This window comes from Oryza glaberrima, chromosome 2 (genome assembly GCF_000147395.1).
Source record: "Oryza glaberrima chromosome 2, OglaRS2, whole genome shotgun sequence".
Lineage (NCBI taxonomy): Eukaryota > Viridiplantae > Streptophyta > Magnoliopsida > Poales > Poaceae > Oryza > Oryza glaberrima.
This window is the reverse complement of record NC_068327.1, coordinates 20,902,197-20,922,737: the sequence shown is the minus strand read 5'-3', so window position 1 is coordinate 20,922,737 and position 20,541 is coordinate 20,902,197. Positions and strand designations below refer to the sequence as shown.

Below are 20,541 nucleotides of genomic sequence, written 5' to 3'. Positions count from 1 at the left end.
ACCTCTAATTTGATAGAATACCTGACCTTGCAATCAACCTTAAATATTACTACATCCATCCCATAAAAATTGAATTTCTACCTTTGAACCTTTGTCTCATAAAAATTGTATTTCTACTAATGTAGGACCCAATTATTTCTAGCCCTTGGATAATTGATCTATGGTTCAAACTATCTCTATTCTTTTCGTCTCTTATGAAGTCATATCATATTAATTTTATCTTTGGATGATTAATCTATATTATCTCTCTTCCTTTTTCTTTTATTACCGAGCCACATCACCTTAATTTTGCTTTTGAATGATTGATATTGTTATAAACCACATCATCTTAATTGTTTATATTTTTTCAATAATCAATCAAAGATGAAAATTAATTATATAAAGTAAATAAGTTTATGTCATCAAGCTATCTTACATATTATTTATACTATTATTATACAAAACTCCCGCAGCAACATTGAAAGATAAGATTAGCCAACTTATTTTTTTTAGAAGCAAGAAATAAAAACATTTATGTTGCTTAAAAAAGTAAAAACATTTGTGCATGATGGAAGAAACAATACTGTTCACTTCTATATATTATCCATCATATATATATATATATATATATATATATATATATATATATATATATATATATATATATATATATATATATATATATATATATTAGATAATGGAAACTAATCCAGCCATGTGATTTTTGTGGTTGAATGAATGCAAAGGTTTGCGCTTACCGAAAGATAAGATTTCTGAGATGAGTAGATGCACATTTGTTAAACAAGGGTCAATCAGAAATCTTTAGAAGTGTTCCTTAGGTCAAATGGTAAGATCTAAAGCTTTTTCTTTGGTGTCCTTTTCTTTCTTTTCAACTGATCAACTTTAGTTCCCCTCATATCAACTGGCCAACTTAGTGCAACTTTTAAACATATCGAAAAAAATCTTTTAAAAGCTTCATTATCTTAGATCATTGGTTGCTTGCTAGAAAGCAGGCAACAAAATATATCAAGTGAATTGAGAAAATGCACACATCAACTTCACCCCGCCTGTACATTCATGCCCTACATTCTTTTCTCTTTGTTCAGATTTTCAGAGAATCAAATCTGACCTGAATATAGTGTGTTCTCATTGCGAAAATATTCCACTGACAAGAGAGAAAAGAACACACACAAGCACACACCAGCTGAGAAAAAAAAATCAAATGAAAAAAAAGAAGAAGAAATACATGGAGCCTGAAGTGACATCCCTGCAAAATCTTGGATATTGAGAGGGACAGCAGCAGGCTGTAGATCGATTGCGAGATGCAATCGACAGGATCTCATCCAGCGATATCTTAACCCGTATTATTATGATTCAGATTTGGTCACTTTCTCCTCGATCCCTCTCTGGCATTGACGAACAGGAGATATGGTTAGTTATGTGTACACGTGGCTGGCCTGCTGGCTGTCCATTGATCATCCGTCCTTCCGACACTGGATTTATGAGAGATCGAGAAAGCAAGCTCAGCTATTTTTAGATAAAGAGAGTTTTATTTATAATTAACCTACCGGTCAATTTTGGGGGAAAAAAAGAGGAAGAAACGAAAACAAGTGACATTTTCTGCACGAGAAAAATGTGAAATAAGGTGTGGCTATAGCTAATTATGGTATGACTACCCTGCAGCTAAACTATTACTTACTCCGTTTCAACATAAATTATGAATTATATCTAGACTTGATGTAAAAATATAAATTCTTTTTGGATGGATGTACTACTATGTACTACTCCCGTGTCAAAACAGTCATCATTATAGGTTGTTTATAATATACGAAGGTTTGAAAAGAAAGATTAAAGTGTCTGTTATTAAGTTATTAAATGATGCATGGTTAGGAGGGAGAGGATGGGTTAGGACAATAAATAAATAAATATGAGGTAATTAATGGGACAAGTATAGTAATACAGAGTGACAACTATTTTTTTAAACAAATTTTAAATCTAAAAAGATAATTTTTAAGTACGGAGGAAGTAAATGTTAGTGTGTTCCCATGCTGTGGCTTGAAGTACTACTCATAAAGAGCTAATGAACTCTTCTATAATTTTTGCAAGGTGACAGAAAATCTAGACAACGGTATTCCGTTGGAATGGAATATCCTTCTATGAGACAGTACCTAATATACCTGTGATACCTGTTACTTGGTACCTGTGATATCTAGAACCTGATTTCTGTGATACTCGTGCAAGAGAATAGTTAATATGTCTATCCCGTTGCAACATGATCCATTTTATAGCAGCCCTCAAGTGATAAATACCACTATTTTTTTTATCACATGGAAGATATATATGTATGTAAACCACTACAAATGTACACCATACTCACACACCCGAAAACACTCACTATTAATACATGTTAAAAAGACAGACAAACGGCGCATCCTTATTCTCACTAAGATCCTATTAAAAGTGCACCCTATGCATGAGTAATATTAGTGGAGACTAAAATTCGAACTCTAATGAATAAAGTCAATGACATAACTTTACCACCATACACACCGGTGCTTCTCTAATACCGCTCATTTATTCCCGTCCAATTCCTATTAAGCCGCAACTTGGAATCACTGGCAAGTTTGAAGACATGTTAAGCCAAAATATAAAAATCTATCTGGAACAATCATATCAAGCATATGCTTTAATTGGATCCTCGCGTAGAATCTACTCTCGAGTTTGGACACAAGACGTACAACCTTCCCTAATTGAACCCTACACTTATTTGGAGCTATATATATTCAATTCCCATGGCTTGTGTTTGCATCTTACCGCCACCGCTTCAACAATGAAAGATTTCTGAAAATGTGCTTTAGCATACATAATCATATTCATGAAATTGAGATCCATTCTCCACTGTATTTTCATGTAAGTCCAGCAACTCCTTGCAAAAGAGAAAGAGAAAAAGAGATGAACCATGTCTTCAAGGGTTGTATCGCTGCACATTATATTACACATTCTGGTTCTCCCTATACTATAAAATGTTTTCTCTGCAACATTTCTCTAGTATTTAGTCGATCCAACAGAAGCAGTCACAAACATTTCTGGTTTCATTTTACATCTACTCTTCCAAATTAGGATACGAGGTTGCTCCAACTATAAATGGGAGTAAATAAGGAATACGCTTTTTTAAGACAATTATATATATTGTTTCTCCAAACATAAGACCCTGTATCATGTTCCTCTGATGGTATAAACTCCTCTTCATTTATGGCTTCCCATTCTTCCAAAAGCTTGAGCTTGAGCTTGAACTGACGATTGATTTCTGGCATACAGCGTCGTCTTTATTCTCGTTGAAGCAGCGGATGGAGGCGATTGATTTCTGGAGCTGTTCATCCGGCGAAGTTAAAGTCGGTAGCTCGATGAACTGCAGCTGACACGCCTGCGTGCACAATTGCCGATCTCCCCTTTGCAGTTGTGCTTCCAGCTTTGCATGCATGCCTGCACGCTGCACGCACGCATGCATCGATGATCCAACCACATGCTGTTTAGTGCTACTTCCTCCGTTTTATAATATAAGACTTTCTAACATTACCCACATTCATATATATGTTAATGAATCTAGACATATATATTTATCTAGATTTATTAACATCTATATGAATATAGACAATACTAAAAAGTCTTATAATATGAAACGGATGGAGTAGCATACAAATGATTCGGAAAAAGAAAAAGCCGCTCTGGATCGATGACTCAATTTGGATGAGTTTCTCCTAACGGAACGTGTGCAAGGTTTCACCAATCAGATAGGAGCAGTACGCTACTATTCATACGCTGAATTTATCTTTTTTATATCTCGTTGAGTTTGGACTTAAGATTTTGTGGAGTTGTATAAGTGTTGTTAAATTTTTTCAGAATTTTTCATAATTATTTAGATAGTTTTTAAGCAAATGGGAGACATCCTCTCGAGGAATTAATCAAAATATTTTCCCCAAGTTGTTTTGGACTTTTTCGTGACGTGTAGTAGAATTTAAACTTAGCCATTCATATGTCTAACATTTGGCTGAACGGAAGATACTGCTTCATTCTGAAATGCACGCTCTTGTTTTCGGGAAAAAGATCAACTCTTAAAAATTATAACTAACAATACATGGATATATTTAGTGTTGTGCATGTGGTACTATTAGATTGTATTTGAAAATATTTTGATATGATATTAATTATATTGATAATATATATTTTTAGAAATTAATGGTCGAAGTACAATGTGTCGACGGGGGATACCCGTAGACCGGATATAGAGGGTATTGGGGTACGCTGGTACGGATCTACGTAGTATAACGTCAAGCAAACAGGAAACATGGATTATACTAGTTTAGTCCCCTTGACAGGTAATAGCCCTAATCCAGTTGATATGGGATTATATAATGGAAACTATATATTACAAGGGAAATAGCGGAACTCGATGATACCGACGAGACCGTAGTCGAGTTGGTTCGACTAGATCACCCGGCGACTTGGCTCCTGTAGGCTCCGACTTCGTAGGCTGTGGTGGTTGTGTTGGCGGTGAGATTCGATGCCTTAGGTCCTCCCGGGGGTCCCTTTTATATCGCGGGTCAATTGGTCTCTAAATAGAACTCGGAGACATCGGACCCCACACGATACAGTAACACCCGGTTCTGTCCGAGTAGGACTCCTTGCATCTGTGGACTTTGTTTCTGTTATGCTATGAATTTTCTTAACGTGTACAGGAAACATCTGTATACGCGCAGGTATACCATATCGGTATACATCGTATATCCAAAGATAGAGGGTATACATTATCCGTAACCCTGACACAATGTTAGATATCGTGTAGAAAACTATTACCCTTTATATTTGAAGGCCTATTTGAAAGAGCTTTTAAATTCTAAGAAACAACTGGTGTGAATATAGCTTATAGAATCTAAAGAGGTAAAACGAGTTTATTTTCTAATTCTATAACTACAATTTTGTAAAATCTAGATAAAAAGAAGGCTAGATTGTTCGGGAGGACTAGAGATTTTGAGAGTAGCTACAGGCCAAAATCTCCCCCCATAACCTTTGAAGTGAACATTGAGTACCTCGTAAAACCCTATGCTTGTAAAAATTAATGAAGAATTGCGATAAACATAAAGGGTGATGTTTACTTAATAACTTAAAATGATGGATTTGACTACAGATAAGCAGCAGCACTATCTTTTTTAGAATAATTGCGAAAAGGAGTACAAGAAACTTCTCAGGACCTGAATTTTATAAAATCCCGTTGCTTTGTCTGAAGCGAGAGCAAGTTGGGGGAATTTTATAGCGAGCCGTTGGGATTTGGGGAGATTGCCATCCAATCGTCTAATTTGTTTAATCCGTTGCTGATCACACGAGGATCTCGCAAAAGAAGAAAAATATTGCTGAAAAGATTTTGGGATGCGACCTCTGAATGAGGCCATAGAGGTTGAGGGGAGCCCATGTGCCAGTGCTACCGATAAAAATACGAAAGCAGTGGACAAATAATCTATTACTCCCTCCGTCTCGTAATATAACAGCTGGGATGAAACATTTCATAGTACAATAAATCTGTACATATCTTTTGTCTAGATTCGTTGTACGATGAAACATCTCATCCTATCGTAGGTGGCTATATAATGGGACGAAGAGAGTAATACATAATTATTTATGTTTACGTTTTGAATTAATTAGTAGAGATTTTTCCCAATCACATAAGAACGCATGACGCTTGCCACCACGGTCAAGGATTAGGCATTGTTCGGTTCAAAGGATACCCTAAGGATATCTCAATTTCTTTGGAATAAACACTATTTATGTATTCGGTTCGTAGAATTCAAAGGAAAATTTCTCATAGGAACACTATGTTAATCCTCCAAAATATACCGATTCCATAGGAATGAAACATCCAATCCATCATCTTTTATTCAGCTCATTGAAGGAAAAATTCATGTGTTCCAATCATTTGTTTTGCACGTACATTCCTATCTCATTTTTAGTTTTTCCTATTCTTGGTGATTAGGAAATTCTGTGAACCAAAAAGGCCCTTAATTTAGGACTTATGGCTGCTTTGAAACGGAATGTAGAGAAAACGTAGGATTGTGGGAATAGAAAAACAAACATACAGGAATATGAGAGAATTGAATCATAAAATACATTAATTTTGCTAGATTAACATAGGAATAAAAAGAAAATGGGAATTCTAGAAGGAGAACGATACTCTTATTTCTTGAGCAAATTTTCCACCCCTTAGCCTTGGCAATTGGTCACAAAATGGCAGATTGATAACCTTGTGCTATATGAAATTTACCTCGGTCTTATGCGATGGGAAGAGAAAAAAGAAGTCCAAGGACTCTTATGGAACAGAGGATTTTTGTAGGGATTTTGAATTATTTCAATCCTGTGAAAAAATAACTTTATGCCCATTTGGAACAAAGAAATTACTCTCCTAATTTTTGCAATGGATTTATTTATTTCACAAGAATTTTAGAGGATTTCTAACCAGAGGTCCAATCACACGGAGAACTTGGCCCAAATTTCCTTACTCTTTCCTTGGAACCATCCAAACAACATATTACAATCATTTCTATGTTTTACGAACCTTAAGGAATCAATAGACCATGGCATTTTAATATTTCATCCTCTATATTCATGTGTTTTTACAATCATGCGTTTTAAAGGAGCCCTGGATGATCTATTTTTCTCATGTACTTTTCCTATGAAGTCAATTGTGTATTTTCCTCTCTCTACTTTTCCTTTGGTATTTTATTATATTCCAAATGTATGTACTCAATTTCTTTGGAATTAGAACTATCCGTTTTCCCTTTAAAAAAAACCCTCCAATCCAAGGGAGGCCTTAACTGTTATTGATAAGCATGTATATAATTAATTGTGGAAAAGACAGTAACCGAATGAAGAAAGAAAAAGAGGCGACCAAGAAAACATTTAAATTCTACAAATTGAGTGGCAAATCATAAAATGTCGATGTTTTTGGTCCTGTGCACTCGACTGTCACCTTAATGAAGAGCTCTCATTAGCTCAAGTATAAATGGAGTAGAATAAATCCTGAAAAACGAATCTGAAAGGGGTGCCGTACGTATGCATAGTGATTCGTACACAAGGTGCACTATTGACGACGACATATGTCAGGAGGCGTTCTTAAGTCGCTCATCTACTTTGCATGGTATGTATAAATCTTCTGCGGCTCTGAACGGTATAATAATTGATCCGAAGAAACTAAATTCCCCCTTTTTTTTCTTGCAAAATAATATGACTTTTTTCCTCACAAAATAAAAATACTAATCTTTTCAGCATTTTCTTTACCATAATATTATACATCAAGGGAAAAAAAACAACATTTGCACTATCTTAAAAGCTAAAAGCAGTCACTCTCCTTCCATCCTCTATGAAAAGTAACCACCGTCCCTCCGTAATTATACGTGTCTAACCTGTTAACTTATGAACTCCTACCCTATTTTTAATTATATGGACCTGACTGATACAAAATATCATGCACTAAGTATAGTAGTACTACATGAAAACAAAGGTGGCAATTTTAAGGTCTTTTTTTTCTGTCAATGGGGGAATTTCCAGATACATCTGTTTCTGGTGCACGGAGCAGTATATGCACCGGGGTCCCACCAAAGGTAAGCGTCACATTCCATTTGCAGCAGCAAGGAGGTGAGCCGTGGGGCCGACACGTGGGGCCCACGGGAGATCTCGCCCCCACACAAAAATAGGGGAGGGAATCTCGCGACGGCGATGGATCACGACCGTCGGATCGCACACGCCACGGTGATCCAATCCGCTCCATGCACCCCCGGTGTTGTACCCCCTGCTTTTTCAAGGCCAAGCAAGTCATTGCCACATGTGCCAAAACTTACATGTTCATTGATGAAAACTGAGAGGATACGGATATATAATGCTCCTATCATATCAGTTTTCATATCTTTTAAGTTAATACGTAAACGAATATGACTAGCTCAGATACGAAAAAATTACGAATTATATCGAATACAAATAATGATCGAAAATGATACGAAAATAAATATTTCTCTAAACATGAAAACCACATAAATTTATAATAGAGACAAATACCATCATACATAATTAGCTCGTTCTATGTAAAAAGTTTCATTGTGGACTAAACAATGCCAATCAAGATCAATACGTACAACGTTACCGGTATAAATGCATGTTTAAGTGATATTTTAACATATAATATTATTTGTAAAAATATTTAAAAGTTTAAATAATATTAATAGTATGAGCCAGTGTTGTGAGCTAGATATAGGCTACTATTAAAATCTAAAGATTAGATTGAAGGTTTAGAGTTAGGAAGAAATGGAATATGTTTCATACCTTCAACGGATATCCGAATAATAATGTTCATAGGATATCTGTTTTATTACCTGTATCCGTCAAAAACTCCAATACCATATTCATATACGAAGAAAATACTCGTATTCATATCCATACCAGGATTATTATTATTTTTTTACAATTACACAGAAGACACATATGCGCGTGCAACACTGCATACACACATCATTCACATACACGTGCATACGCCCCTAACACAACTCAAAGAAGCAGATATAGGTAAAAATATATAGGCGGGTAAATTCCTAGCCTTACTAAAATCCTATTAAATACGCATAGATGTAATATTTACGGGCACTAGGATTTAAATCTTGACGGGTGAAGTCATGCACCCATGACTGTACAATATCATATGCATCATCGGTGCTTTATGGTCCACTACGTATTAAGTGTTAATGTAGAGTCCAAATTTAAAATTTTATTATAGGCAGATAGAAGAAGACTTCCTTAGACCCAAGCACATGCTCCATTCTTTTGTCTCTGAATATGCCAGTTGACCTCTAATCGAGTATTGTAGAGTAAGTGCACGATTGCACGAATGATATCCAGACATGCTAATATTCTCGTAATCACAATTTTGAAACTTGAGTACAAGATCTTATAATTATATTCATGACCTCTTTTTTTTTCTTCCCCAACATTATTGCTTAGTCTAATTGTCACCATTAAATCTCAACCCAAAAATACTATCTATAAGTGGCATGCATCATTCATTGCCAGAGAAAACTTGCCTATCATGAGTTTCATAACGGTTGTCATCACCATGAGCCAATACCATCACGAAGTTGTGCTCATACTCATAGAGTTTCTATAGAGATTTTGAAGGCATTATAAGAACACAAAAAATTTCAACCTGCTGTGCTAGGACAATATAGTGCCTTGGCAAGGTTTGCCCGGCACGGGCAAAAGGTTAAAAAAAGATAGGGAAATGTTTTATTAAGGTTATTAAAAAAGCTATATTTGTGCCAAATTCTCTTTAATATTCAGATTAGATAGTACATGCAAAGACTGAGTATATTTGTGCCGAATATCACTTTCATAATAATATGATTATATTCCTTATTTGGATATTTTTAAAGAATTTCAATCATATGGGAACTTTTTCGTATTTGTTCCTTTGGAACAAAGGGATGACCCCATAAAATCATATAAAATTAGTATAGATTGTCCCAATCTCTATCTCAACTATTATAAAATTGAATATGTTTTCGTCAAAATTTTGGTACGTCATCCGTATTTGAGTTGGTTCTATGTCACCCGTATCCAATTCAACGTGACTCCAAATTCCAAAATAACTAATACACCACCTTCCCTTCCCTTCCCTACCCAACCCAACCCAACCCAACCGACCCACACCATCCTGTCACCCCGTTCCACACGCTTCCACTTGGCGCTGGCGCCCCTTCCCGATTGATGTCTTTTTTCTCTTTTTTTTTCTTTTTTTCCTTTTTGTTTTCTCCCAATCATATTGTCCTCTCCCTCTCCTTCCAATATCCTTTCTTTTCTCCTCCTTTTCTCTTTTATCCTCATTTTTTCTCTTCTAAACTTCTCTCCTTATAATATTTCCCATTTGAAGGTGTACATAATATTTTCCATTTGAAATTATTATTAAGGTGTATATGCTGTAAGTTTGTTACTTTGTAAATTTTTTCCACCTACAGGTAAAAAACTTTCACTAACTGAATAATCAAAAATTCAATATTTTATCGGTGACGTATAATAGAATAATAGACACGCGCCAACTTATGGAATAGCCACCTGGTCGATTTGTGAGGCGACGTGAAGGTGTACATAAGAGATTCTTCGTGTGATGACACATGAAGCGAGCGCAAACCGGGTTCAATACTATATAATATCAGACTTTGTTTTGCTATTATTTTATTTGTCTTGTTACGGTTCAATACTATATAATATCGGACTTTGTTTTGCTATTATTTTATTTGTCTTGTTACGGATTGTTGTCTGAATTGGTAGAGTTTTTATCAATCGTGAAAATTATCTTAGCATGTTAACATGCAATTTTGTTAGTCCATAATAATTTTGAAGAATTTCTATCCAACCTCGTAGGAATCTCTATGTATTTTGATGTGACGCCTTAGGCTTCATCAATCCATCGCACAGTTGAATTCTATATTTTTTTTCTATTCGCGTATTTTTAAAATCCCGTGTTATAAAAGAAAAGCCTATCTAGTTTTATAAGTAATTAATGGAAATTAATTAACAGTAGTAGTATCCAAGAGCAATCTTTCGTAACCACGTCGATGCCAATACAATAACCATCATCATCATCATCATTATCCGTGTGTACTACCTCACGACCCAATGGCTGCCAGCAGATATGTCAGCACCGATTGCATGAAATGATCATCATGATGATGATGCGTATCTTGAATTTCCCTCCCTTTTCTTTTCTGCCGCCAGAACAGCAAATAAATCACAACTTATTTTTAAAAAAGAAAAAAAAATAAAGCAGAAAAGAAAAATAAAGCAATTGAGCTAGTAGCATGAACTTCCTCGGTCCCATAATAATTAGTTCTGGATTGTTTAGCCTATACTAAGGTTAAAAGAAATCACTACAATATTCTTTATTAAATAATATATAATTGGGCGTGTGATGGTGGTGGAGGGTAGAATGAATAAAAATTTAAAATAAAAATAGTTAATGTGATAAGTAGTAATTTAAAATAATTATGAGTTTTAGATAATTTTTATTATATATTAAAATGATAAGTATTATGTAACGCATGAAGTATATTATGAAATGGCACGTAGCATGATGGTTGCAGTGACCTAAGTAGCATCTCAAGGTCTTGAGTTAAAATCTTCATAAGAGATAATTTTAAGTTGGGTTATTTGAGAGCTAAGTTTCCTAATTGATAAGCTAAGTTTATAATTTTTTTTTAAAAAATACATATATCTGGTTGGATATAGAGACCGGATAAAAAATACTCTTCAATATGGAAAGTACAGTAGTCGGAGAGGGTAGAGGGGAGGAGGATTCCCAACCCCGACAACCAAATCCAGAGGAAAGCATTTCCCCGGCCCCACCACACACCCGCGGGTCCCACCGCACGCGCGCGGGCCCCACCCACCCCTCGTCTCCCTCCTCTTCTCTTTCTCTTCTTCTTCTCTCGTCGTCGCGTCGCGCGCGGGCGGCGAGGCGAGGGCGTCGCGATTCCTCCTCTTTCAAATACTCCCACGGCGAGGACCGCGGCGAGGGCGCGCGGGCCATTGCTGCTGCTTCTTCTGCTGCTGCGTGTGTGTGGGTGAGACCTGAGAGGATGGGGGCGGAGGCGGTGAGGGTGCTGGTGGTGGACGACTCGCCGGTGGACAGGCGGGTCGTGGAGCTGCTGCTCCGGGCGCACTGCGGCGGCGGCGGCGCCGCCTCCGCCGGCGAGGCGGCTCCGTTCCACGGTGAGCGCTACCGTCTCTTTTGGTTCTTTGCTCCTTTGCTCGCCTCGCCGCCGACGCATGATCGTTTGCTGGCTTTTCCTCGATCCTCCAGTCACCTCCGTGGACAGCGGCAAGAAGGCGATGGAGCTGCTCGGCCGGCGGCGGGGGGACCGGGACCACCTCACCCCATCCTCTCCGGCGGCGGCGGCGGCGGCCAACGTACGTCACCCATCACCATACACTGCATTGCAGATGAGCCATTTGATTTTTCATCACCTGATATAGGAGTGTTCATCAATTCTGAACGAACTCGGTCTCTCTCACCCCCTCCTCTGACACAAAGTCTAACTCGCTCTGTTCTTTCTCTGTTCCTCGGAGAGAAATTTAATCCCTTCACTAATCATCACTAGCAGAGCAACAGTGCGGTAGTTTGAATGTCTGATGAGTTCTTTGATGAAACTCATGTTGCCGTACAGTGCAAAATGCCTACGTAGTGCCACATCAAATTGGAGATGAATCTTTTGTCATTTCTTTTTTACCCTTTTCGATTTAGTCTGAAACTAGAGAGATGAAAATGAGAATGGACAAATCTTTGCAGGATCAAGCGATCGACATCGTGCTGACCGACTACTGCATGCCGGAGATGACAGGATACGATCTTCTCAAAGCCATCAAGGTTGAGCGATGAAGAGCATGTGAAACTTCTTCAAAGATTCTCTTTTCTGTTTCTGTTTTTGTCAGTTCAAATGTAAATTTGAGCATCTGAATTTCTGAATCTACTCAGGCGTTGGGGTCGCCGAATCCGATCCCGGTGGTGGTCATGTCGTCGGAGAATGAGCCCCAGAGGATCAGCAGGTGAAGTTCTTGGCACCCATTCTTTCTCCTCTTCTTTGCAAAACCATCATCAATCAACTCGTTTGGAAAGCTGAAGATACTGTTTTTGTTTTTGTATATTGATGAAAGCTGCTTTTGCAACTGTGGCTTCTCTCCGAAAGCCAAAATTTGCACAGCTTTTCAGATTCAAAAGTCGGATTTGTGTGTGTGTGCATCACCACTAACACTAACATGTATGTCCTCTTTTGGTTAAAGCAGATGCTTGACAGCCGGTGCCGAGGATTTCATCCTTAAGCCTCTCAAGATGAACGATGTCCAGCGCCTCCGGAAATGCTCCGGCGCCACCAGGCCGAAGTCCGCCGTCGCCGGAGACGATGACCGGTGCTGCAACACGGCCAAGAAGGCGGCGGCGGCGGCGGCAGCCACACCGGAGCAGCAGCAGCAGCAGCAGAGATCGCCGCACCTGGCAGGACTAGCCATGGCATGATCCCTTTTCTTCTCAAATGCATATCAAATTAACCTTTTGATCAAACATGTCAGACGACGATATACCTCATACTATCTAGGTACCAAGAGGTACCAAATTTATAATAAAAAAAAGTGGTACCTCATGATACCTCCTCAAGGAACGTAAAATTGCTCTAATTATATATGCTGCGGTGATCATCGGTTAATTTGTGGGTTTTTGTTTTCTTGTTTTTTGGTTTTTGCAGGTGATGAATGCATCCAGCTTCGAGGTGTCGCACTACTTCCAGCTCATCTTCAAGCTCATCCTGCTCGCCTACGCCGTGCTGTGCCTCAGCCAGCTCCTGCACAGATGGTCCAATGGCAGCAGCCTCCTCTCCCTGTGGTGCGCATGAATTCAAGAAATTAAATCAAATCGACGATCCAGAAGGACGGATTGATTAATTTCCCATTATCGATGAAAAAAAATTGAAAAAAAAAAGAGAGATGGATGAAGACTCAGTGGCATAGCGTGGATTTATCCGAAACTGAAACCTCTTCATCAAGCAAGAGTGCAGCTAAGGTGGACTAATTGGATGCATGATGATCTCCATCCCAGCTAAGCATGGGGGTTCTTAATTAATTCAGCTATAATATAATTTTCAACAGCCATGCATGCAGCAGCAGCTAAGATGTGATCTTTCTAGGGGTAGATTTGTTACTTATTTGTTCTTAAATTCTCAAGAGGATTCTAACCAGGTTATTAATTATTTTCAGAGGTTTTTAAGTGGTACTATACTACTACTGCTACTTAGATTATTTTGCTGAGAGAGAAAAGAGTAGCAGTACAGTAGCACCACAATTTGCTCATTTGTATAAAGGGGAACGCATGATTTGAGTGGGCATCTGGTGTCGTTTTTAATCCTGATCTCGATTTGATACGCTGATGCAACTGTCCGGAGAAGCTTCTGCTTCTCTCTCTCTCTCTCTCTCTCCCAAGATGTGTTTTTTTTTCTTCTTTTTTTTCGCTCTCTTTCTCTCTGGGTGGGTGGACGTAGACGTCCACCTGCTCTGCACCTCACGCTGAATGAGTTGACCGGATCTCCCGTATTATATATCGTAATCTTGTTAAATGTTAAGGGAGAAAGGAGAACAGTGTATGGTGATCATCTTTGATTGCAAGTTGTTTTTGCCCATCAGTTGCTGTGTAGTTTACTGTGAAGCATTTTTTAGAACAATATGAAATGGTTCGATAAATATAGTTCACCCAGAATGGCCACCGGCTCGGGCCTGAAAAAGAATGAAAAAAAAAGGAGAGATGATATTTGCACTCTCATCCTCCTAACTGCATAGGAAATATGGAAGGATAGGAACATAGAGCGTTTCGTCGTAGAGAGCTCTCAGCAGCAACCCCTTATCGAAAATCAAGGAAGAGGCTATAACCTTGACCTTAACACGACCGGGCTGTGTTCTTTTTCCCATTTTCTCAACCCAACTCCCTTGTTTTCCACGCGCACACTTTTCAAACTGCTAAACGGTGTGATTTATGTAAAAACTTTCTATATGAAAGTTGTTTTAAAAAATCATATTAATTTATTTTTCAAACAAAATTAGTTAATACTTAATTAATCATGTAATAATATGAGCTTCGTTTTACGTGCCAGAAGGAGGTCCCGAACACAGCCCTAAAGACTGTTAGAGTTGATACTTCAATTCTTTCCATGTTACAGTTCTTCCATGCCTGGACATCTCGATTTACTCATGCTTTATTCAATGAAATTGATACACTCTAAGTGTCGATTCATTAGAAAAATAGTTCACCTAAAGCAACACGATGAATTGATCATCTTCTGTATGAGGAAATATATTAAGGTGTTTTCCTCTAAAAAAAAGGAACACTTCCTTTGTTCCTAAATATATGCATTTCTAAAATTCAAATTTTGTATACAATATAAGTATTTCTGGGATACTAATTTTGAAACCAATTTAAAATATAACCAATTAGATGATTGAAAGGGATTTTTCCTTTATCTTTAATATCTCTACCACACCTAAAAGAGGGAGTCGCCCTCCTCCCCCTCCCCCACTTCCTCTTAAAATCTCTTTCCTCCCGTAAAAACCATCCACCTTGAAAAACTGATTTCTAAAATAAAAGGTATAAAGAAGCAAGAGTAAATTACATCCACAGTACAACAATTTAGTAGGTGGGTGTAATATAGTATAAGAATTTAAGAATTGAAGTTCCAAGTACAATAACTTGACAAGTGAGTGCATTCCAATATGAGAACTTGGTAATTTAGTATTTTGGTGCAATAACTTGGTTAAACATGTGTTGTTTTGGTTTAATAAGTGCTAGGTAAGTTTTTTTCAGGATGTTAATATGTCATCACATAGCAATCCTATATATATTACTTTAAAATATTTAGTTTAATCTTTAAGAATTACATTGTGCATCCAATTTGCCCACCGGTATAGATTTTTTATCTTCAACTTCTCAAATCTCAATCGAAATATAATATTTTTTCTACAAAGTAAACTTAATTAACTTTTAGTTATTAGAATAAAAATTTAAATATACTTATACAAATCCACAGCCACGCTAGTATATTGTTAAAATAAAATATTAATATGTATGACTAAAATTCTCGAAATAATTAAGTTATTTATCACTTTCTTAACTTATTGTACCAAAATTGTACCAACTTACAAGTTGTTACACTCGTACACTCACTTATAAAATTCTTACATTAAATTGCACCCACTTACCATTGTTACACTAGTATGCTTATTTCTCAAGTTCTTACACTAAATTACACTCACCTACCAAGTTGATACACCGTGAATGCAATTTACTAAAAAAAAACAAATACCCACCCTATCCAAATCCTTCCACTGAACTAAATAAAAAAAAATTGTTTCAACGCACGAGCCTATAACTATAACTAGTTTAATTTGTTTGATAACCTAGAAATCCCGTATTTAGAAATTGAGAGTAGATTGGTATCAATGAAATTATTTTATCATAATTTACTCGTGGCATGTTTATATAATTTGCGTGATATCTTTACTAAACATTATATGATCAGACTGCGCACCCATTCTATCATGTTTTTACGACAGGAGCCAAAAAAAACAACACAACTGTAATTGGAGGTTGATACCAGAGTGACCACCACAATACAAATGTACAGAGACCTAGCCAGTGTACCTTGCAGTGATTTCTAACCTGCAAAAAAAGATGCCAAGCACCATGTGTGACACACAAGAGGTGGAGTCAATGAGAATGATACAGAGAGCCCTGCTGCTGTTGCTGATGCATACACAATGGAAGCCAGTGCAATTGCATGGGATGCCAAGTATATCCGGTATTCAGATAATTTCAGAGTACGTTTGCTTTCAAGTTTGAACAGAGCAAGTGATAGATTTTGCACAGGATGAACAATAAGAGAGGGATAACATGGGCAGCCTGGACAAAGTAGTACATTCGGAGTTAAAACAGCAAATCAAAGCAAGCAGGTCCGGCAGAGGCCCCTGCCTGCAAAGTCTGCAGCTGCAAGATCTTCATACTACTACTATTTAAGCTCTCATTCGCGCCAGCCGGCCACACTGTTTTGCTTCAGTCTTTTACTACGTCATCAGTTAGCCCAGGATTCCATGGTGGGGGTATAATTATTACTAGCTCCGTTCCGAAATAAGTTCACCTTCAATCTCTTTTGATTATCTCAAAATAAGTTTATTTTTCAAATAAATCATTGCAACGGAGTTTAAAAAAGTCTAGAACAAATATATTAAAAATAGATAAAGTGGAGAACAATTGTATGGTTTTTTTTGCGAGGAACTGTATTATATTAGGGGGTGTTTGGGAGAAAGTTAGTCCCTCTCTTCAAAAAAAATAAGTCTATCTCCCAAACACCCCTTTAGTCTGTATCGAAGAGGTGAAAAATAAACTTATTTTAAGTTCGAGAGAGTAGATCGGAGTGGTACTGTGTGCATAACTGCAGACACTATGTGGTAGTAATTGTGGGAGCAGTGGTTAATTAGGTAAAAGCAAAACTGTAGTAGTGTGATCAGGATTCAGGCCGCAGCTAATTAAAGAGATGCTACAGTATTTATAAACACACGGTCCCTTTTCTTTGTAGGTGCCACTGTTTCAGAGCCGATCTTGTGATCGCTGACGTTGTCAGAGATTAGAATCGTCCTAGATTTTCTTTATTATTTTCTTTTTGAAAGAGATATAGAGATAACTGTTCTTGCTATTGTAGCTATCTTTTTCTCAGAGATAAGATTAGATTGCTGTACATGATTCGTCCCCGAACTAATGGTGAGAAAGAAAAAGAAAAAGAAAACATACTCCCTCCCTCCGTCTCATATTATAAGTCATTTGACTTTTTTTCTTATTCAAACTTTGTTAAGGCTGACCAAGCTAATAGAAAAAATAATAACATTAAAAATATTAAATTAGTTTCATTCAATTTTGATAATATGTTTGTTTTCTTTTGAAAATATTACTATATTTTTCTATAAATATAGTCAAACTTAAAAAAGTTTAATTAGAAAGAAAGTCAAACGACTTATAGTATGAATCAGAGGGGGTATTGGCAAAGATTGGGAGAAATAACGCGTGCCATCCATACCCATTCACAGTTTCATCATCATCATCATCATCAATATACGGTACAGAATCACTGTGAGATAGCGAACCAGCAGTACGCACAGCTACAGCCATTAGCGCACTGTCAATTCGATCTAACTACAACATAATGTTGCACAACAGTTCAAAGTTAAGGACTACAACTCAATACATCAGAGATTAGTTCGGCATATAGATTTGCTACAGCATCATACGGTGAGCGATGAGCCATTGTCGTCTAGGCCAAGGCTTAGTATCATCGTAGCTGCCTTGGGTGCCCTGAAAAAAAATAAAGAGAAGAAAGAGAAGGCATCATCTGGTTAATGGGATCAATGTCGCATATCCTGAAAGTTATTGCATACAAAAGCTAGTGTTGCCAACAACTTCACACTTATATTTCAAGCTGTCATGGATCATATGACAGTTATATTAGTGGGCCACAGCTATGGCACTTATTCAAGGTTCCCTGTTCATGTCGGTTGCATTAAGAAGCAATAAAAATGTATCAATGCAGCACTAAAGAAAAAGATCACATGTAAGACAGCTTTTAGATGTGGTCAACTGGATACTCTTCAAATTTCCTTGTCATGCAAATCTTCAATAATACCTGTGCCGTGTATAATACCTCAAATTTGGGACAATGTACAAGCAACGCCGCTAACCCTCAACAATCATATCCTCTGGAGGAGGAAGACAAGTCAAGAATACTCTAAACCAGTATATGAGTAATGGCTGTGGAAGGATAATATCTGTATGGTGTAGGAATATAGGATCATCTGGAAACATTTGCTATGCGCAGCCTGACAGGTCATTGAAAGCCACTTTCTTACACCTCATCATCTCACTACTCACTAGATGGGCTAAGCACAACCTCCTGTATACTTGTTATGCAATTCAGAACATCCAAGTGCACGGCATCTATTCACCAACTGTGGTTTGCACTGGATGTCCAGGTTTCTATTTTGGATTGAATGAGTGCAACATCAGGGTAAGTATAACTATTGGCTTTTCTATAAAAACAGTGTACCAAAAGAATATCTCATTTTGACTTACTGGTGTACATGGAACGACAGGACCAGAAGAATAGGCATATTTGAGATATCATTGAAATGGCCACAGAGTACAGACCGCATGATGGAGTTGTTGTATGGTGTAGTAATAGAAAGAATTTTCTCAGGAAGTTGATTCAATAGAAAGATTCATCCACCAGTGAACCATGCTAAAAGTATTAACACTGTATATAACATTCCCTGGTTTTCCTAGGGTCTCATATGGGCCATCACCTGTCTACTGCTATATGGCTACATCTATTGTAAGTTTGTAACCACTTATTGTTTTTTCAGGTTTTATTCATTTCAAGCATGGTTGAGACTTGAGGGAAAGCGCAAAGCCAAACAGGTTTAGCAATTACCATTGTTCAGTTGATTGGTATAATGAGGCCGAGCTTCCGAAGCATGAATTAAGCATGTCAGTATTCACAACACCAGGGCTAAGGGCAATTGCTGCCAATCCAGGAGGCAGCTCCTTTGCTAAGGAGCGTGTTAAACCTTCAATTGCCCACTTTGAAGCACAATATGGGGCAACCTGAAACACCGATATGTAGTTCAGTATCCATGAAAATTTTCACATACAAAGAAAGAAACCAGCATTGACACAGTTCGCAGTGTCCTACCTCTGCAGCAGCAGACCTACCCCAACCAGAGGACAAATTGACTATAATCCCATGTTTCTTCTCTATCATAAGGGGTATGAAATGACGGAGTACATTTGCGGTTCCCTTAATATTTGTATCAACCACTGTATCAAATTCTTCCGCTGGAACGCTCCATGTCTTGTTATTCTTGTTTATTGTACCAGCGTTGTTTACTGCCACAAACCTCAACGGTTAAGACTTCTTGAAAGATTGCTTTAATGTATATTGTGAAATGGCGTACAAATATGTGATTCCACAATCTATTCCAATAAAGAGAACAGATTATGATCATCTACTACCAAATAGCCTGTATTTGCCTTCGAGCAGAAAATGTAACCAACCTATGATATCAGGAACTTGTTTCTTTTCCACAACTGCCTTTGCCAACTCGGCCATGTTGCTGTCAGACCTCTACAACAGAAGCACAAAACATTACTTGAGAACTCAAAACTGTTAAAAAGAGTAAGATAATAGAACATAGGCAACTTATATTAGGCGTTGTTCTGACAAACAAAGAATTAAAAGCACCATTGATAAGCTATTCTATTGGCATCCATACCATGTTGTATTGTTTCAACCCGATTCACTCAAGATCAATAAAACAATAAATCGTGAACAAATTTAGCATAGTCCAGTCAACTCATAGCACAATTCTCAATCAGGAAAGCAACAAATTCTCAATCAGCAGAGCCCCATCGGCTTCTAGTTCACGATTAAGCCGCTATATGACTGCTACTACGGTAGCGGAATTCGATATCTCCAGCGAGCAAAAAAAAAAAGGCCTAGGTCTACAGTTCACTCGCTATCCACGCACAGCCCGACTGCAAGCACCACGGCGAGAGCGTGGAGAGGGGTTGAGGGGGGTGAGGTGAGGTTACCACGTCGGCGACGGTGAGGAAGTGGCGGGCCGGGGTGGCGATCTCGGCCTCGAGGGAGCGGACGTGGTCGGCGGAGCGGCCGCAGCCGACGACGGCGTGGCCCCGCCGCGCGAGCTCCAGCGCGAGCGCGCGGCCCAGCCCCCTGCTGACCCCCGTGATGAGCACCGTCCTCGGCCCCGCCGCCGCCGCCCTCGCCGCTGCCACGCCGCCGCCGCCGCCCTTGGACCCCGCCGTCATCTCCTCCTCTCGTCTTGCGCGTGGAGGCGGAGGCTTCGGGTGTCCAGATATTTTTTCGCTTCTCTCGT

At 38.2% G+C, this 20,541-nt stretch overlaps 2 protein-coding genes across 2 annotated transcripts; one reads left to right on the top strand and one right to left on the bottom strand.

Moving 5' to 3' along the window:
- The first annotated feature begins 11,496 nt into the window (after positions 1–11,496).
- LOC127764333 (two-component response regulator ORR2) lies at positions 11,497–13,940 on the top strand. The gene is made up of 6 exons (XM_052289201.1): positions 11,497–11,778; positions 11,870–11,976; positions 12,356–12,433; positions 12,542–12,612; positions 12,850–13,072; positions 13,305–13,940. The coding sequence occupies exons 1-6, from the start codon at positions 11,646–11,648 to the stop codon at positions 13,449–13,451; spliced, it is 759 nt and encodes a 252-aa protein (XP_052145161.1). The 5' UTR covers positions 11,497–11,645; the 3' UTR covers positions 13,452–13,940.
- A 3,705-nt stretch (positions 13,941–17,645) lies between these two features.
- Positions 17,646–20,505, bottom strand: LOC127764583 (NADPH-dependent pterin aldehyde reductase). The gene is made up of 5 exons (XM_052289476.1): positions 20,237–20,505; positions 19,700–19,769; positions 19,338–19,531; positions 19,077–19,249; positions 17,646–17,944 (listed from the first exon to the last, which is right to left on the bottom strand). The coding sequence occupies exons 1-5, from the start codon at positions 20,471–20,473 to the stop codon at positions 17,875–17,877; spliced, it is 744 nt and encodes a 247-aa protein (XP_052145436.1). The 5' UTR covers positions 20,474–20,505; the 3' UTR covers positions 17,646–17,874.
- Positions 20,506–20,541: the final 36 nt, after the last annotated feature.